This window comes from Pholis gunnellus (assembly GCF_910591455.1).
Source record: "Pholis gunnellus genome assembly, chromosome: 3".
NCBI lineage: Eukaryota > Metazoa > Chordata > Actinopteri > Perciformes > Pholidae > Pholis > Pholis gunnellus.
The window spans coordinates 14,125,901-14,138,231 of record NC_136529.1 but is presented as its reverse complement, the minus strand read 5'-3'; the positions used below and the strand labels follow the sequence as shown (position 1 = coordinate 14,138,231).

Below are 12,331 nucleotides of genomic sequence, written 5' to 3'. Positions count from 1 at the left end.
TTTCAGGAATCTAACCAAAAACCCGAAGGCTTCAACACGAAGGAACCGTCAGGGCCAACATTCTAACTTATTTCCTGTTTTTTCCTGCAGCACTCTATTTTGGTAGTGGTAGAGGCTTCACATCTAGCATTAACTCTCATCATGGGAAGGACTAAGCTTATTTCCCAAAATGACAAACCATTCCATTATGGTCTCATTTACTGCAGATATGATGACATTTGGGAAATCCCTATTTAAGTGAAATTACTTCTGTTTCTGCATGTTTTGCTGCACATGTTTTGGTAACTCAGATGCTTATTTAGTTGTAGTTGTTGGTTCTGTCTCATGACTAAGACTGAGTTTTGGACACAGACTGTCACATGTACTGTAATTGTTCACATCAACAAAATTACCTTTGATTTATGTATGAATTCAAATGTAGCAAACACCATGAAAAGAAGACTGTGTTCTTTGTCAAAACATGGCTGTTGTGTTTTTAAGTGAGTGATTTGGATTTGTAGATTCACATTTCCAGGCTGAGCGACAACACACCCGGACTCAACACTAGACTCTTCCAAAGACCAAGTAGTGCTTTGTGTTGTGCAAAGAAAAGTGTAAAGACAGCAGACTTTTGATATAATTTATTTGATATAGATCTACAATATTTAGTGAGAGCAGTTCAATGAAAAAGCATATTCTATGATTTTCATGTGTGTCTCTCAAAGAGGTTGCAGTTTATTCTTCATCCTTTCCCTGAAAATGGAGAGAAGAAATAATGAATGGCGTTACACATATAGGAGGAAAACATTGTCATGTGAAATGCATGTAGCTTTGACTTGCTCCATTTTAAATCTAAATTGAACTATTAATCAAAACACAGCAGCACACTCATGCATGTGAAATACTGTCAAACAACATTAGCTCAGGAAACCAAGCTAGTTGCTTTTCTGTAAGATTATCAATAACCATTTGAACTGTTACAACAGCTCACTCCCTGAGTTTTATGTATCACTTACTTTTCCAATTTCCCGACTCTTTGCTCTCAGCTTGTTGACCTGAGACTCAGCGATGTCAGCTCGCTCCTGAGCTTCTTCCATCTCATGCTGCACCTTCCTGTACCTCGACAGGTGAGTGTTGGCCTGCTCCTCCTGTGAGGAAATTCACCATCCATCATCATTACCAACATAAAAGAAGAGTGTGATTGTATTTTTGTTTCCAAGTCTGACTGTACTGCATTCAGCTTTGTTTGAGACTATACAGGGAAAAAGGTATATCATATGACTCACCGAGTCCTCAGACTGCCTCTTGTAGGCCTTCACTTTGAGCTGCAGCTTGTCCACCAGATCCTGAAGTCTGACAACGTTCTTCTTGTCCTCCTCTGTCTGCATGAATTCATGATTGAAATTGATTAATTGGCATCTTTGCCTGATGACTGTACCAATCGATACAGTAGGAAGAAAAGAAACAGCCTACCTGATAGGTGAGCTCCTTCACTCTTCTCTCATATTTACGAACACCTTTGATAGCCTCTGCTCCTCGTCTTTGCTCGCCTTCAACTTCAGCTTCAAGCTCACGCACCTGAAATATGAACTCTGTTACTTGGAGGGCAAGATTTTAATATAAAAGAACAGTTGAGATCAGACCACATCCGTCTTTACCCTAGCTTCCAGTTTCTGGAGCTGCTTCTTGCCACCCTTCATGGCCAGATTTTCAGCTTCATCAAGGCGGTGCTGCAGGTCTTTCACTGTCACCTCCAGGTTCTTCTTCATCCTCTCCAAATGAGAGCTGGTGTCCTGCTCCTTCTTCAGCTCTTCTGCCATCATGGCAGCCTGAAATGTTGTTGATTTTTGTATTATTGGATATAAACTTAATGCAGTCTAATGTTTCAACTGCTAGAGTGCCAGAAATTAAGGAAAAATAGCCTAAAGTATGATTGTATGCACTCATTTATGCTGCACTATACTTTGTGTACAATTGCATAGAACTGTGAAAGGATGACTCACATCAGTGATGGCCTTCTTGGCCTTTTCTTCAGCATTTCTTGCCTCCTGGACAGAATCTTCCACTTCACCCTGGACTTGGACAAGGTCAGTTTCCAACTTCTTCTTGGTGTTGATGAGACTGGTATTCTATGATTAAAGAAGATGAAAATGAATTTTCATGTATGGAACTATTGAAGAACATTCTTGTTTGTCAACCTTTGAGCTTACCTGAGAGTGCAGCAGTCCCACACGCTCGCTGGCATCAACCAGCTCCTGTTCAGCCACTTTGCGGCTTCTGTCTGTTTGCTCCAGTGCAGCTCTCAGCTCTTCGATCTCAGCCAGCATCAGGTTGTTCCTGCGCTCCACCATGGCAACCTGCTCCCTCATGTCCTCCTGGCCTCTTATGGCGTCATCAAGATGAATTTGGGCATCCTGAATGGTAAAACATTGAAAGATTTGTCAGCAAACACTTTCCGCTTGTTACAAGGCAAGATGCTCTGCCACAAATCCTTGAGTGGATGTACCTTAAGCTGTCCCTGCACGTTTCTCAGCTGTTTCTGGGCTTCAGCTGCCTGGCGGTTGGCGTGGCTCAGCTGAATCTCCATCTCGTTGAGGTCTCCCTCCATCTTCTTCTTGATTCTCAGGGCATCATTCCTGCTCCTGATCTCGGAATCCAAAGTGCTCTGCATGGATTCAATCACTCTCTGGCTGTTCCTCTTGATCTGCTCAATCTCCTCATCTTTCTCTGCAAGTTTTCTGTCAATTTCACTCTTGACTTGGGTGAGCTCAAGCTGAACCCGCATAATCTTGGATTCTTCATGCTCCAGGGTAGCCTGTGAACAAGTGTGCATATAACAGGTCATTCATTCAAAATACAAAAAGAGTCACAAAGTAGGAAAAGTAGCACTGTGTCAAGTCCAACACCTTTACAAGATGAGTCTGAGCTAAAGCTCTCCTAATATTTACCTCTGCCTCCTCCAGAGCAGTCTGGATCTCTGTCTTCTCAACTTCCACTGTCTTCTTTCCCTTCTCAAGCTCATGAATCGTTTTACCGGTGTCACCAAGTTGTTCACTCAAGTCTGAGATCTCCTCTGTTGGAACAGATTTATAAAGTATACATTTCAGAATGTTAAGCAGTATAAAGAATAAAGTAATAGAGATACTTCAGATAAATTGATTTGGTGTTTAGAGTGCATTTCTGTTGGGGAGAACAGAATAATTGTCTTACGTTGCAGGTTCTTGTTCTCTCTCTTCAGGGTCTCCAGGTGGTCCAGAGCTTCTTCATATGAGTTTTTCAGCTTGAACATCTCAGTGCTTAATGTCCGAGCCTCCTTCAGAGCTCCTTCAAGCTCTGCCTGGCTTTCCTCATATTTCTGTTTCCACTCTGCAAGAACCTGAAAGTACAACAAACAATTGAGTGTGTTTTGTCCCCTCACATTAACGAGTCCAAACCACATGTAAAAACATCTAACCTTGTCAAAGTTCCTTTGCTTCTTGTCGAGGTTAGCAGCCAGAGCATTAGCTCTCTCCACGTCAATCATCAGGTCCTCCACTTCAGCATGCAGTCTCTGTTTTGTCTTTTCCAGAGAGGCACATTTTGAATTCACAGCCTCGATGGATTCTTCTGCATCCTGAAGACGCTGGGCGAGCTTTTTCCTGTTAAACCATACAGTAAACAGGTTCTGTGATGATTTACCAAATCAGTGCACGTGGAAACAGTGTGATTTCAGGACTGTTCATTACTTAGCCTCCTCCAGCTCCTCAGTGCGCTGAATGGCATCAGTCTCGTATTTGGCTCTCCACTGAGCCACCTCGCTGTTGGCCTTTGACATTGCCCTCTGCAGCTCAGATTTGGCCTCCTGCTCCTCCTCATACTGCTCTCTGAGCAGGTCGCAGTCATGACGAGCTGACTGAATAGCGTGAGCCAGGGCGTTCTTGGCCTATGAAACAAATGAGCACCTCATTAATATTAATAATACTATATAATAATGTCTGGTGTCCTTTTTCTCTGAAATAAGTCCATTACCTTAACTTCCTCCTCTACGTGCCTCTTCAGCTCCTCAATCTGCTGAATGTAAGCCTGCTTGGCCCTCGACAGCTGAGAAACAAGAGCTTCTTTCTCCTCCAGCTGACGCGAACATTCACCTAATCAAAGATATTAGTGAACTTAATGGACATCAGAACAAAATTGCTACAGCTCATGTAATAATTTATAATGGATATTATTCACATTTTCGTGCAAGACTAGATGTAGTGACATATACTGATATGTGCAATGTGCAACAAATATCAAATATTACATTTAGGTGAAAGGGACTGAAGGTGGAATAGGGTTTTTAAAAGTAGGGGAGAAGCAATAGGAGGTTAAGTTTGATTTTGGTATCTTTCAGATAACGGTTTAAAATACAGACTGTATGCAAAAGGAGCCTAGTTTTTGAACACCCCAGACTATGATTCTCATACCATTTTCAGTTTGAAGTCTTGCTTTCTGTGCACTCAGGTCGTTCAGCTGACGAACATTTTCATCATTCTTTGATTTGAGCTCACTCAGCTGATCTTCTAATGTCCTGCACATTTTTTCAAGGTTTCCCTGATAAAGGAAAACATTAATAATTATAAAAATATTACCATTATCTTTTGCTCTCTGTAATAAAATATAGCTCCCTCACTTTAGTTTTGGCAATGGACTCCATATTGCTGCTGAGGTCATCGATCTCCATCTTGTATTCGCTTTTCTCTTTCTCCAGCTTCTGTTTGACTCTCTGGAGGTTATCAATCTGTTCTCCCAGCTCTGCCACACTGTCAGCCTGCTTCTTGCGGAGAGCTGCAGCGGTGGCCTCGTGCTGCAGGGTGGACTCCTCCAGATCACGACGCAGCTTCTGAAACTCGGCCTCACGCTTCTTGCTCATCTCAATCTGAGCAGATGTTGCTCCACCAGCTTCTTCCAGCCTCTCGCTGATCTCCTCAAGTTCCCTGGAAAGATCAGACCTCTGCTTCTCCACCTTGGCCCGAGCAGCCCGCTCAGCCTCAATCTCCTCCTCCAGCTCCTCAATACGAGCCTGAAACCCACCGAGTTTAAATTAAAATCTTTCAATATATTTGAATGTTCCTGTGACCTTCGACTAGTACTAACAATTGTACCTGCAGTTCTTTTATCTTTTTCTGTAACTGGATTCCAAGAGTCTGCTCATCCTCAATCCTACACAGGAGCTGGCTTGTCTCAAAGTCCTTCCTTTAGGGGACAGAATAAATCGTCACATTTAAGAAACATGTAAGAAGTGCCTCTAGTGAAATCATTTATTGCAAGTAGGTAAAAGGATGGCGTTTGTTTACTCTTACTTCTTTATTTTCTCGTCAGATTGCTGCTTGTCATTCTCTAGATCCATTAAAGATTCCTGGGCCAGTTTCAGATCTCCTTCAAGCTTCCTTTTGGCTCGCTCAAGATCCATACGGAGTTTCTTTTCTTGCTCCAGAGAACCTTCAAGCTGTCCATGAAATAGATGTTTATCGTTCACTCTTTCAACACTGTGTCAAAGCTGTATTAAGTTAGTGTTAACTGTGATAGATAATCAAAATGTGTCTATAAAGCAACATAACAGTCATGTTGTCACTGCTTTTAAATCAGTAACCACGATAGTGTCACCACATTAACCATGACTGAGATCATAAGAAAACTAAATGTAAAAGAGAGAATTTTGCTATTTTACAAGCAGGCTAAACTTTGGCTTTTAAATGCAGATATTACTCACATCGTCCACTTGCTGCTCCAGCTTGGTCTTGGCCTTCGTCAGAGAGTTGACTTTGTCTTCCTCTGCCTGCAGATCATCAAGGGTCTGCTGATGGGCCTCTTGGAGGGCTTTCTTCTCTTTGGTCAACTTGACAATGGTCTCATCTTGAGATGTCATTTCCTCAACCAGGTTTTTAACCTGTATTCACAATATTGTGAGAACTATTTTAAAGTGTTTAAGCTTTTAACAAGAGCCGACTTTCAGGCCTAGTGGAAGATTTACCAACCTTGTTCTCAGTGGCGTGCTTCTCCTTTTCTACTTTGGCCAGGGTGAGCTCCAAGTCATCAATGTCTTTCTTCAACTCAGAGCACTCGTCCTCCAGCTTCCTCTTCTTTGCAGTCAGCTCACCATTCATTTCCTCCTCATCCTCCAGTCTCTCAGCCGTCTCCTTGAGTTTGGCCTCAAGCTGGATTTTTGATTTAATGAGCCCCTCACACCTTTCCTCTGCATCACTGAGGGTTTCACCTTCCTAGATTTGATATATAACATCACAATGATAATTAATTATCTTTAAAACCAGGATCTCTGAGAAAGCAATTCTCACATTCTTTGTAACGTACAGACTGAATTTGTAGCTGCAAATCATTCTTCTCCTGCAGCAGAGAAACCATCTTCTCCTCCAGTTCTTTCTTCTTAGCCAGAGCCTTTGCAAGATCCTCTTTCATCTTTCCAAAGTCCTCTTTCATTTGGGCCATCTCTTTTTCAGTCTCTGCACTCTTCAGCAGAGGCTTGATCTTGAAGTACAGCTTCATCCATGGCCAAGTTTTGACATTCATGAATGAGCGAATGTTGTACTGGACGGAGTAAATTGCCTCCCTGAAAACAACAAAGAAAAAATGTAGTTAGAAAATGTTGAAAAGTTGCAGATTTTTGAAACATGCATTACATTTTTACATCAATAACAGACACATTACCTCCTCTCCATCATCTTGACAAACTCTGTCCTCATGAGGAAACCTCTGCAGACAGCTTGAGTCATTGTGACCAGCTCAGCCAGTTTCTCATCTCTCATCTCCTCCAGAGCTCCCAGCAGACCGGCTTTGAAGAACACCTGAGAGTCAATAATTATAATTATCTTTTAGTAAATTATTATTCATGATAGTTAATAGTATACCCTTTTTTTTGTAAAAAGTCTTGTCCTCTACCTTGGTGTGGCCAAACTTGTACTGACTCTGGTCCACATCGATGGATCCCAGCAGTTTCTCTGAGGCCTTCTTGTTATCAATGAATTGTCCCTCAGGGATGACACTAGCATTCAATACTTTGTATCTGAAAGTAAAGATTTCTTACAGTTAGACACACTAGCTTAAAGATTATAATAACTTTTCAATGACTGTCAATGTCATGTTTCTGCTACCTCTGCTTGAAGTCACCGTAGATGATTCTGCTGGGGAAACCTTTCCTGCAGATCCTGATACCTTCCAGCACACCGTTACACCTCAGCTGGTGGATGACCAGGAAGTTCTCCATAAGACCTATGATCATTTATTATGTGTAATTAATTAGTAATAGTACAAGAAATGGTCAAATTCCATGATACATGATTCTTTGACTTGCCATTTGTCTCTAATTTCTATAACTTTATTAATTAAATCAACATTGACACAAATAGCACATACCTGGTGTCTTTGATTCATTGGGAATCAGGCAGCGCACAAAATGAGGATGTGTGCACCTTAAGTTGGTCATCAACTTGCCCAAATTCTCCTGAAGAATTAAAAGGATATTTCATTGGCAAAAGGCACTCAATTAGTGCAATGAAGTACATAAGTCCTTCTTTTATATCTTACCCTGAACAATGCAGACACAGTCTGGAAGGAACCACCCTTCTTCTTGGCACCTTTCTTTGAGGCAGCCTCAGCTGTCAGTGGAACGACAATTACATTGAAATTAATAAATTGAAACCAAATTAATTTGCATTATTTTATATTTCATGTAGAGACAGGTAACAGCATGTACCTTCTGTTCCGGCGTGTGCTGCATAGAGGTGAGACAACAGTTTGACTGAAGACTTCTGGTAGAGCTGAACCACTGAGTCGTTCAGGGGGTCTTTGTTCTTATCCAGCCAGCCAGTGATGTTGTAGTCAACAGTGCCGGCATAGTGCACCAGAGAAAAGTGAGCCTCAGCTTTGCCTTTGGTGGGTTTTGGCTTCTCAAAAGCCTTGGTTTTTCCAAGATGCTGGTCATAAAGTTTGTTCTTGAAGGTGACATCTGATGACTTTGGGAACATACACTCCTCTTCAAGGATGGAGAAGATTCCCATTGGCTGTCATGATGAAATTATTATTTTAAACAAAAGTTTTCAAGTCATCGGATAGTTTTCTCTGTTTGTGAATATTCAGCGTGTCTCTCACCTTCTCAATCAGCTCAATGCAGGCAGCCAAGTCCATACCAAAATCAATGAACTCCCATTCAATTCCCTCTTTCTTGTACTCTTCTTGCTCCAGGACAAACATGTGGTGGTTGAAAAACTGTTGCAGTTTTTCATTGGTGAAGTTGATGCACAGCTGCTCCAAGCTGTTGTACTGATTAATTTAGAACAAGTAAAAGTTACTGCCTTAACAACAAAATCATCATCATCAAAAAAAGAAGAAATTGCGTCACCAAACTTACATCAAAAATTTCAAACCCAGCAATATCCAGGACACCGATAAAGAACTGTCTTGGCTGCTTGGTAGCCAGCATCTCATTAATTCTGACGACCATCCACAAGAACATTTTCTCATAGACAGACTTGCAGAGAGCCATGACGGAATTGTTGACCTGAGATTTTACAGATACAGCAGTGATAAAACAATAAAATTAATCAAAGTTTTCAGGGGTCAAACAGACTATAGCTTTAAGATTCACAGGACTGTATGTGACTGTTTTACCTGAGGCACAGTCTGGCCCTTCGTCACATACTCATTTCCGACTTTCACCCTCGGGTAGCACAGGGCCTTCAGTATATCAGCCGAGTTCAATCCCATGAGATAGCCGATTTTATCAGCGACTGAAAAGAAGCAAAAACGGAGTGATTGAGAATATATAATATTTTTATTTTTTATTTTTCACTTGTTTACAAAAGTGCAACATACCCTCAGAGCCATCGGGCTCAGCCTGCTCTTCACGCTGCTTTTGCTTGAACTTCATTGATCCGTGATGCATCACACTTCCAGTCAGCTTGTAAATACTGGCCTTCTCATCAGCACTGAAGCCCAGGATGTCGATGGCAGTCTGTGAGTATTCAAAGAAAATTCATAAGCGCTGCTCTATAATGCTGCTCTATCAATAAAGCATTTCTAAATTCATACATTTCTTGAGGGTGTGGACTTGATAATTGTCTTACATCAGTGGCAATGAACTCCTCAATATCGTCAATACTCTTGACAAGGATTTCACCTTGACTGATCATGGGATAGTCATAAGGGTTTTTGGTGATGAGGAGAGCATCTGAAGAAAGAAAGCCATTGTGGTTGATTCTTGTCAGCACATATACACTGTACAGCAGGTAATGAATAGTCTTTGAAAATCAAAAATGTCTCACCTATGAGCTCAGGTTTGTGGCCTGTCATGAGCTGATAGAAGATGTGGTAGCTCCTCTCAGCAGACAGCTGGAACGTCACTCGAGACTTCTCAAGCAGATCTGTCGATCACAGTCAGTTCTGTTCAATGAGCTGAACAAACACAAACTGAGGTATCTGCTTCATTATTTCTATCCTTACATGTTTCAATGTCTGCTGAGGCCAGCTTCCCAGTTGATCCAAAATGGATTCTGATGAATTTACCCTATTCAAGTAAGGACTGTAGATTAGTATTATAACTTATTGCATTCTGATATTGTTTAAAAAGAATCAGGTCAACAAACACTTACAAAGCGGGATGAGTTGTCATTCCTCACAGTCTTGGCATTACCATAAGCCTCCAACAGGGGATTGGCTGCAATGATTTGATCCTCCAGCGACCCCTTCATTCAGAAAACAAAACGTGGAAAAATTCATGCTTTATACCCGATAGTCCAAGATCACATTGTCTGTGACTGCTTTTTTGACACCTTTTCCTAAAACAGATTTGTTCATTTACCTGTATCTTGCCAGAAGCTCCCTCAGGTTGCTTCTTTCCTCCAGCCACTGCGATTGTCGCAAAGTACTGGATGACACGTTTGGTGTTGACGGTCTTTCCTGCACCGGATTCTCCACTTGGAGAAAAAAACACAGATCAATTAGCAGCAGACACATCTCCTTCTAGTGAACTGAACAAACCTTGAAAGAAACTTGTGATGTAGAGCATACTGTCAATGTTACGGTATGTTGTTTATGTAAAATAATGTGTAGTTTGCTAAGACTTTTCTTCAACATTGAGTTACATTGATTTCAGGATTACTTTATGTTAGACAAATAATTTATAAAATTGGCAAACTTACGTGATAAGGATGGACTGATTATCACGGTCTGTAAATAAAAAAGTAACATATTTTCAGATTATTTACACAATTGGTCCATTTAAAATCTGCTTTGTGTACATTATTTAGTCCAACATTTACTAGAAATGTACAACAATGATGTGGAGTTATCTCACAGTTACCTATAATTTCAAGCCTTTAAACACAAAAGAATGAGCTTCTATAAGCTGCTACTTGCTTAATAGATATGTTTTTAAAGTTCAAAACATTGGATATATACTGTAATAATTGCTCTCTTCTCATATGATTTTCCATTTTAAACATGCAAAGTTTTGGCACTCTTCTCACAAACCAGTGAGCATGAACTGATAGGCGTTATCAGAGATGGAGAAGATGTGGGGTGGAGCCTCAATCCTCTTCTTGCCTCTGTATCCTGCTACAACCCCTGAATCATACACTGGGAGCCACTTGTAGGGGTTCACAGTCACGCAGAACAGCCCTGAGTAGGTCTGTGAAGACAGACAGGATTTCTATTGACGTCTTTCTTTCATCGTTTCATCTACTGATGTGATGATTCGGTCGATACTCACGTAGATCATCCATGCTGCGTAGCGCTCTTTGAGGTTATACAGCACAGTAGCCTCACTGAGGTGAGTCATCATGGCCATGTCCTCAATCTTATCGTACTTTGGAGGGTTCATGGGGAAGATTTCAGTGTCTTTTACAGTGAGCGTCTGTTACAAGGAGAGAAACAACACAGGACTTCAGTTTTTACAGTGGACCGATGATGAGAGCGAGCTGGTTAGTATTCCTTATTATTCATATTACAGTCAGAGGAATCATAAAACCACTAAAATATCAGTTTAAAATATTTCCCTTTTGGGTTTATTACAGATAAATTATACTGCTGAACATATTATGTTCTCTCACGAGACATGCACTTTATACACTGGTATGTCAACAAATAAAAACAGAGGAGCACACTGTCTGTCACTCTTGACAGTTTACTGTGAAATTAAAACTGTTTAACTCTTTGTTTTATTCCACTGTCATCACGCTCACCTTTCCAGAGAGAGTATCCACGGTGGCTTTGCCGCCTTCTTTCTTAGTAAGTTTCCCCTTGAGGTACATCTCTGCCGGCTCAGTCACAAAGAATGCAGTTTTAGCATCAAAGGGAGAGGTTTGAGCCTCAAGTCTCTCCTTTTCAGATTTCCGGAGGTAAATGGCCGCCGCGCCGAAACACGACATCTCAGCGTCCGTACTCATGGTGACCCCCTTACTGTGTAAAAAGTATGTAAAACAGGACAGCAGTTATTTACTTCAGTCATTATTTCTTGTCATGATGGTACTGATGAACAAAGCTGATGAACAGAGAAACATGGACAGTGGTTTAACTTTACTAATTTATGTTTCATGCTAAATGAAAAAGTTAAACACAAAAGCAGTTCACAGTATGTAACAACAGGGGGACATTGCTATTGTATAACCTATTATCTTTGTTGATGCCATGACTTGTTACATGCACCACTAAATGCTTGTTTAAAAGTCTCAGACACTTTGGTGTAAGATAACAGTGACAATTTATTTCTTCTTTCTAATGATGCATATGTTTGTTAATTGATTTGCTACCGATTCCACACGAGGTTAAGGTTTAATGAACATATAACAAAGTCTGACTTATCACATATATACTGATTAAAAGTGTCCTTAAACAAAATGAAACAGTGGTAAAGTAAATAAATCACCTTCTTCCCTCTCCTCAGATGAATAGATATTGATGGACTAATGAAGAAAGGTTCTGAAGAAAGACACAAATAATTTAAATTAATAACAGTAATCAAACTATTTCATATTGAAGATGAACTTACTGTACACTGAAGTCCTGGCACAAACAAGATAGCTCTGTATTCACTTTGTGGTGTTTGGAAATTCGTGATCATGCCCTGCATTGTTCATTAAGCTGCTGGTTTTCCTGCTGCTAATAAAAGACTGTCACACACTCACCTTGACTGGGCGTCTGTCAGTAGTTGGGTGCGTCCAGCCTCCCGTCTTATATAGAGAGAGATCAGTGTTCACTCAGCAGAAATGACCTGCTCTATTTGGTCATGTACTTTTAGGCTCTCATGCTTGAGTATTTTTGCATCTAATCTGACCTCTGGCATCTTTTGTCACGGAACAACACAGCCAGTTTATCACAGATT

General features: G+C 40.8%; 1 protein-coding gene across 1 annotated transcript; it reads right to left on the bottom strand.

The window, feature by feature from the left end:
* Positions 1 to 605: 605 nt before the first annotated feature.
* On the bottom strand, positions 606 to 12,209 carry LOC306716018 (myosin heavy chain, fast skeletal muscle). Its single transcript, XM_079186543.1, has 41 exons — positions 12,135 to 12,209; positions 11,876 to 11,928; positions 11,193 to 11,409; positions 10,721 to 10,864; positions 10,483 to 10,639; positions 10,152 to 10,179; positions 9,812 to 9,926; positions 9,603 to 9,695; positions 9,454 to 9,517; positions 9,276 to 9,374; positions 9,078 to 9,181; positions 8,827 to 8,965; positions 8,623 to 8,741; positions 8,363 to 8,512; positions 8,104 to 8,274; positions 7,709 to 8,015; positions 7,540 to 7,610; positions 7,369 to 7,456; positions 7,107 to 7,224; positions 6,895 to 7,018; positions 6,664 to 6,800; positions 6,310 to 6,565; positions 5,976 to 6,218; positions 5,711 to 5,887; positions 5,301 to 5,446; positions 5,103 to 5,193; positions 4,631 to 5,020; positions 4,425 to 4,551; positions 3,988 to 4,106; positions 3,705 to 3,901; positions 3,434 to 3,617; positions 3,190 to 3,355; positions 2,928 to 3,052; positions 2,486 to 2,794; positions 2,190 to 2,393; positions 1,983 to 2,108; positions 1,638 to 1,808; positions 1,453 to 1,557; positions 1,266 to 1,361; positions 996 to 1,127; positions 606 to 732 (listed from the first exon to the last, which is right to left on the bottom strand). The coding sequence occupies exons 3-41, from the start codon at positions 11,394 to 11,396 to the stop codon at positions 715 to 717; spliced, it is 5,814 nt and encodes a 1,937-aa protein (XP_079042669.1). The 5' UTR covers positions 11,397 to 11,409; positions 11,876 to 11,928; positions 12,135 to 12,209; the 3' UTR covers positions 606 to 714.
* Between the last annotated feature and the right edge of the window lie 122 nt (positions 12,210 to 12,331).

Bases quoted from the DNA above. Each gene is read 5' to 3' on its own strand.
- LOC306716018 (XM_079186543.1), bottom strand. From the start codon at position 11,396: ATGAGTACGGACGCTGAGATGTCGTGTTTCGGCGCGGCGGCCATTTAC. The intron at 10,865-11,192 runs GTGAGCGTGATG...TCCTTGTAACAG, and splicing joins TGGATACTCTCTCTGGAAAG to ACGCTCACTGTAAAAGACAC. The intron at 6,801-6,894 runs GTAGAGGACAAG...ATTGACTCTCAG, and splicing joins ACAAGTTTGGCCACACCAAG to GTGTTCTTCAAAGCCGGTCT.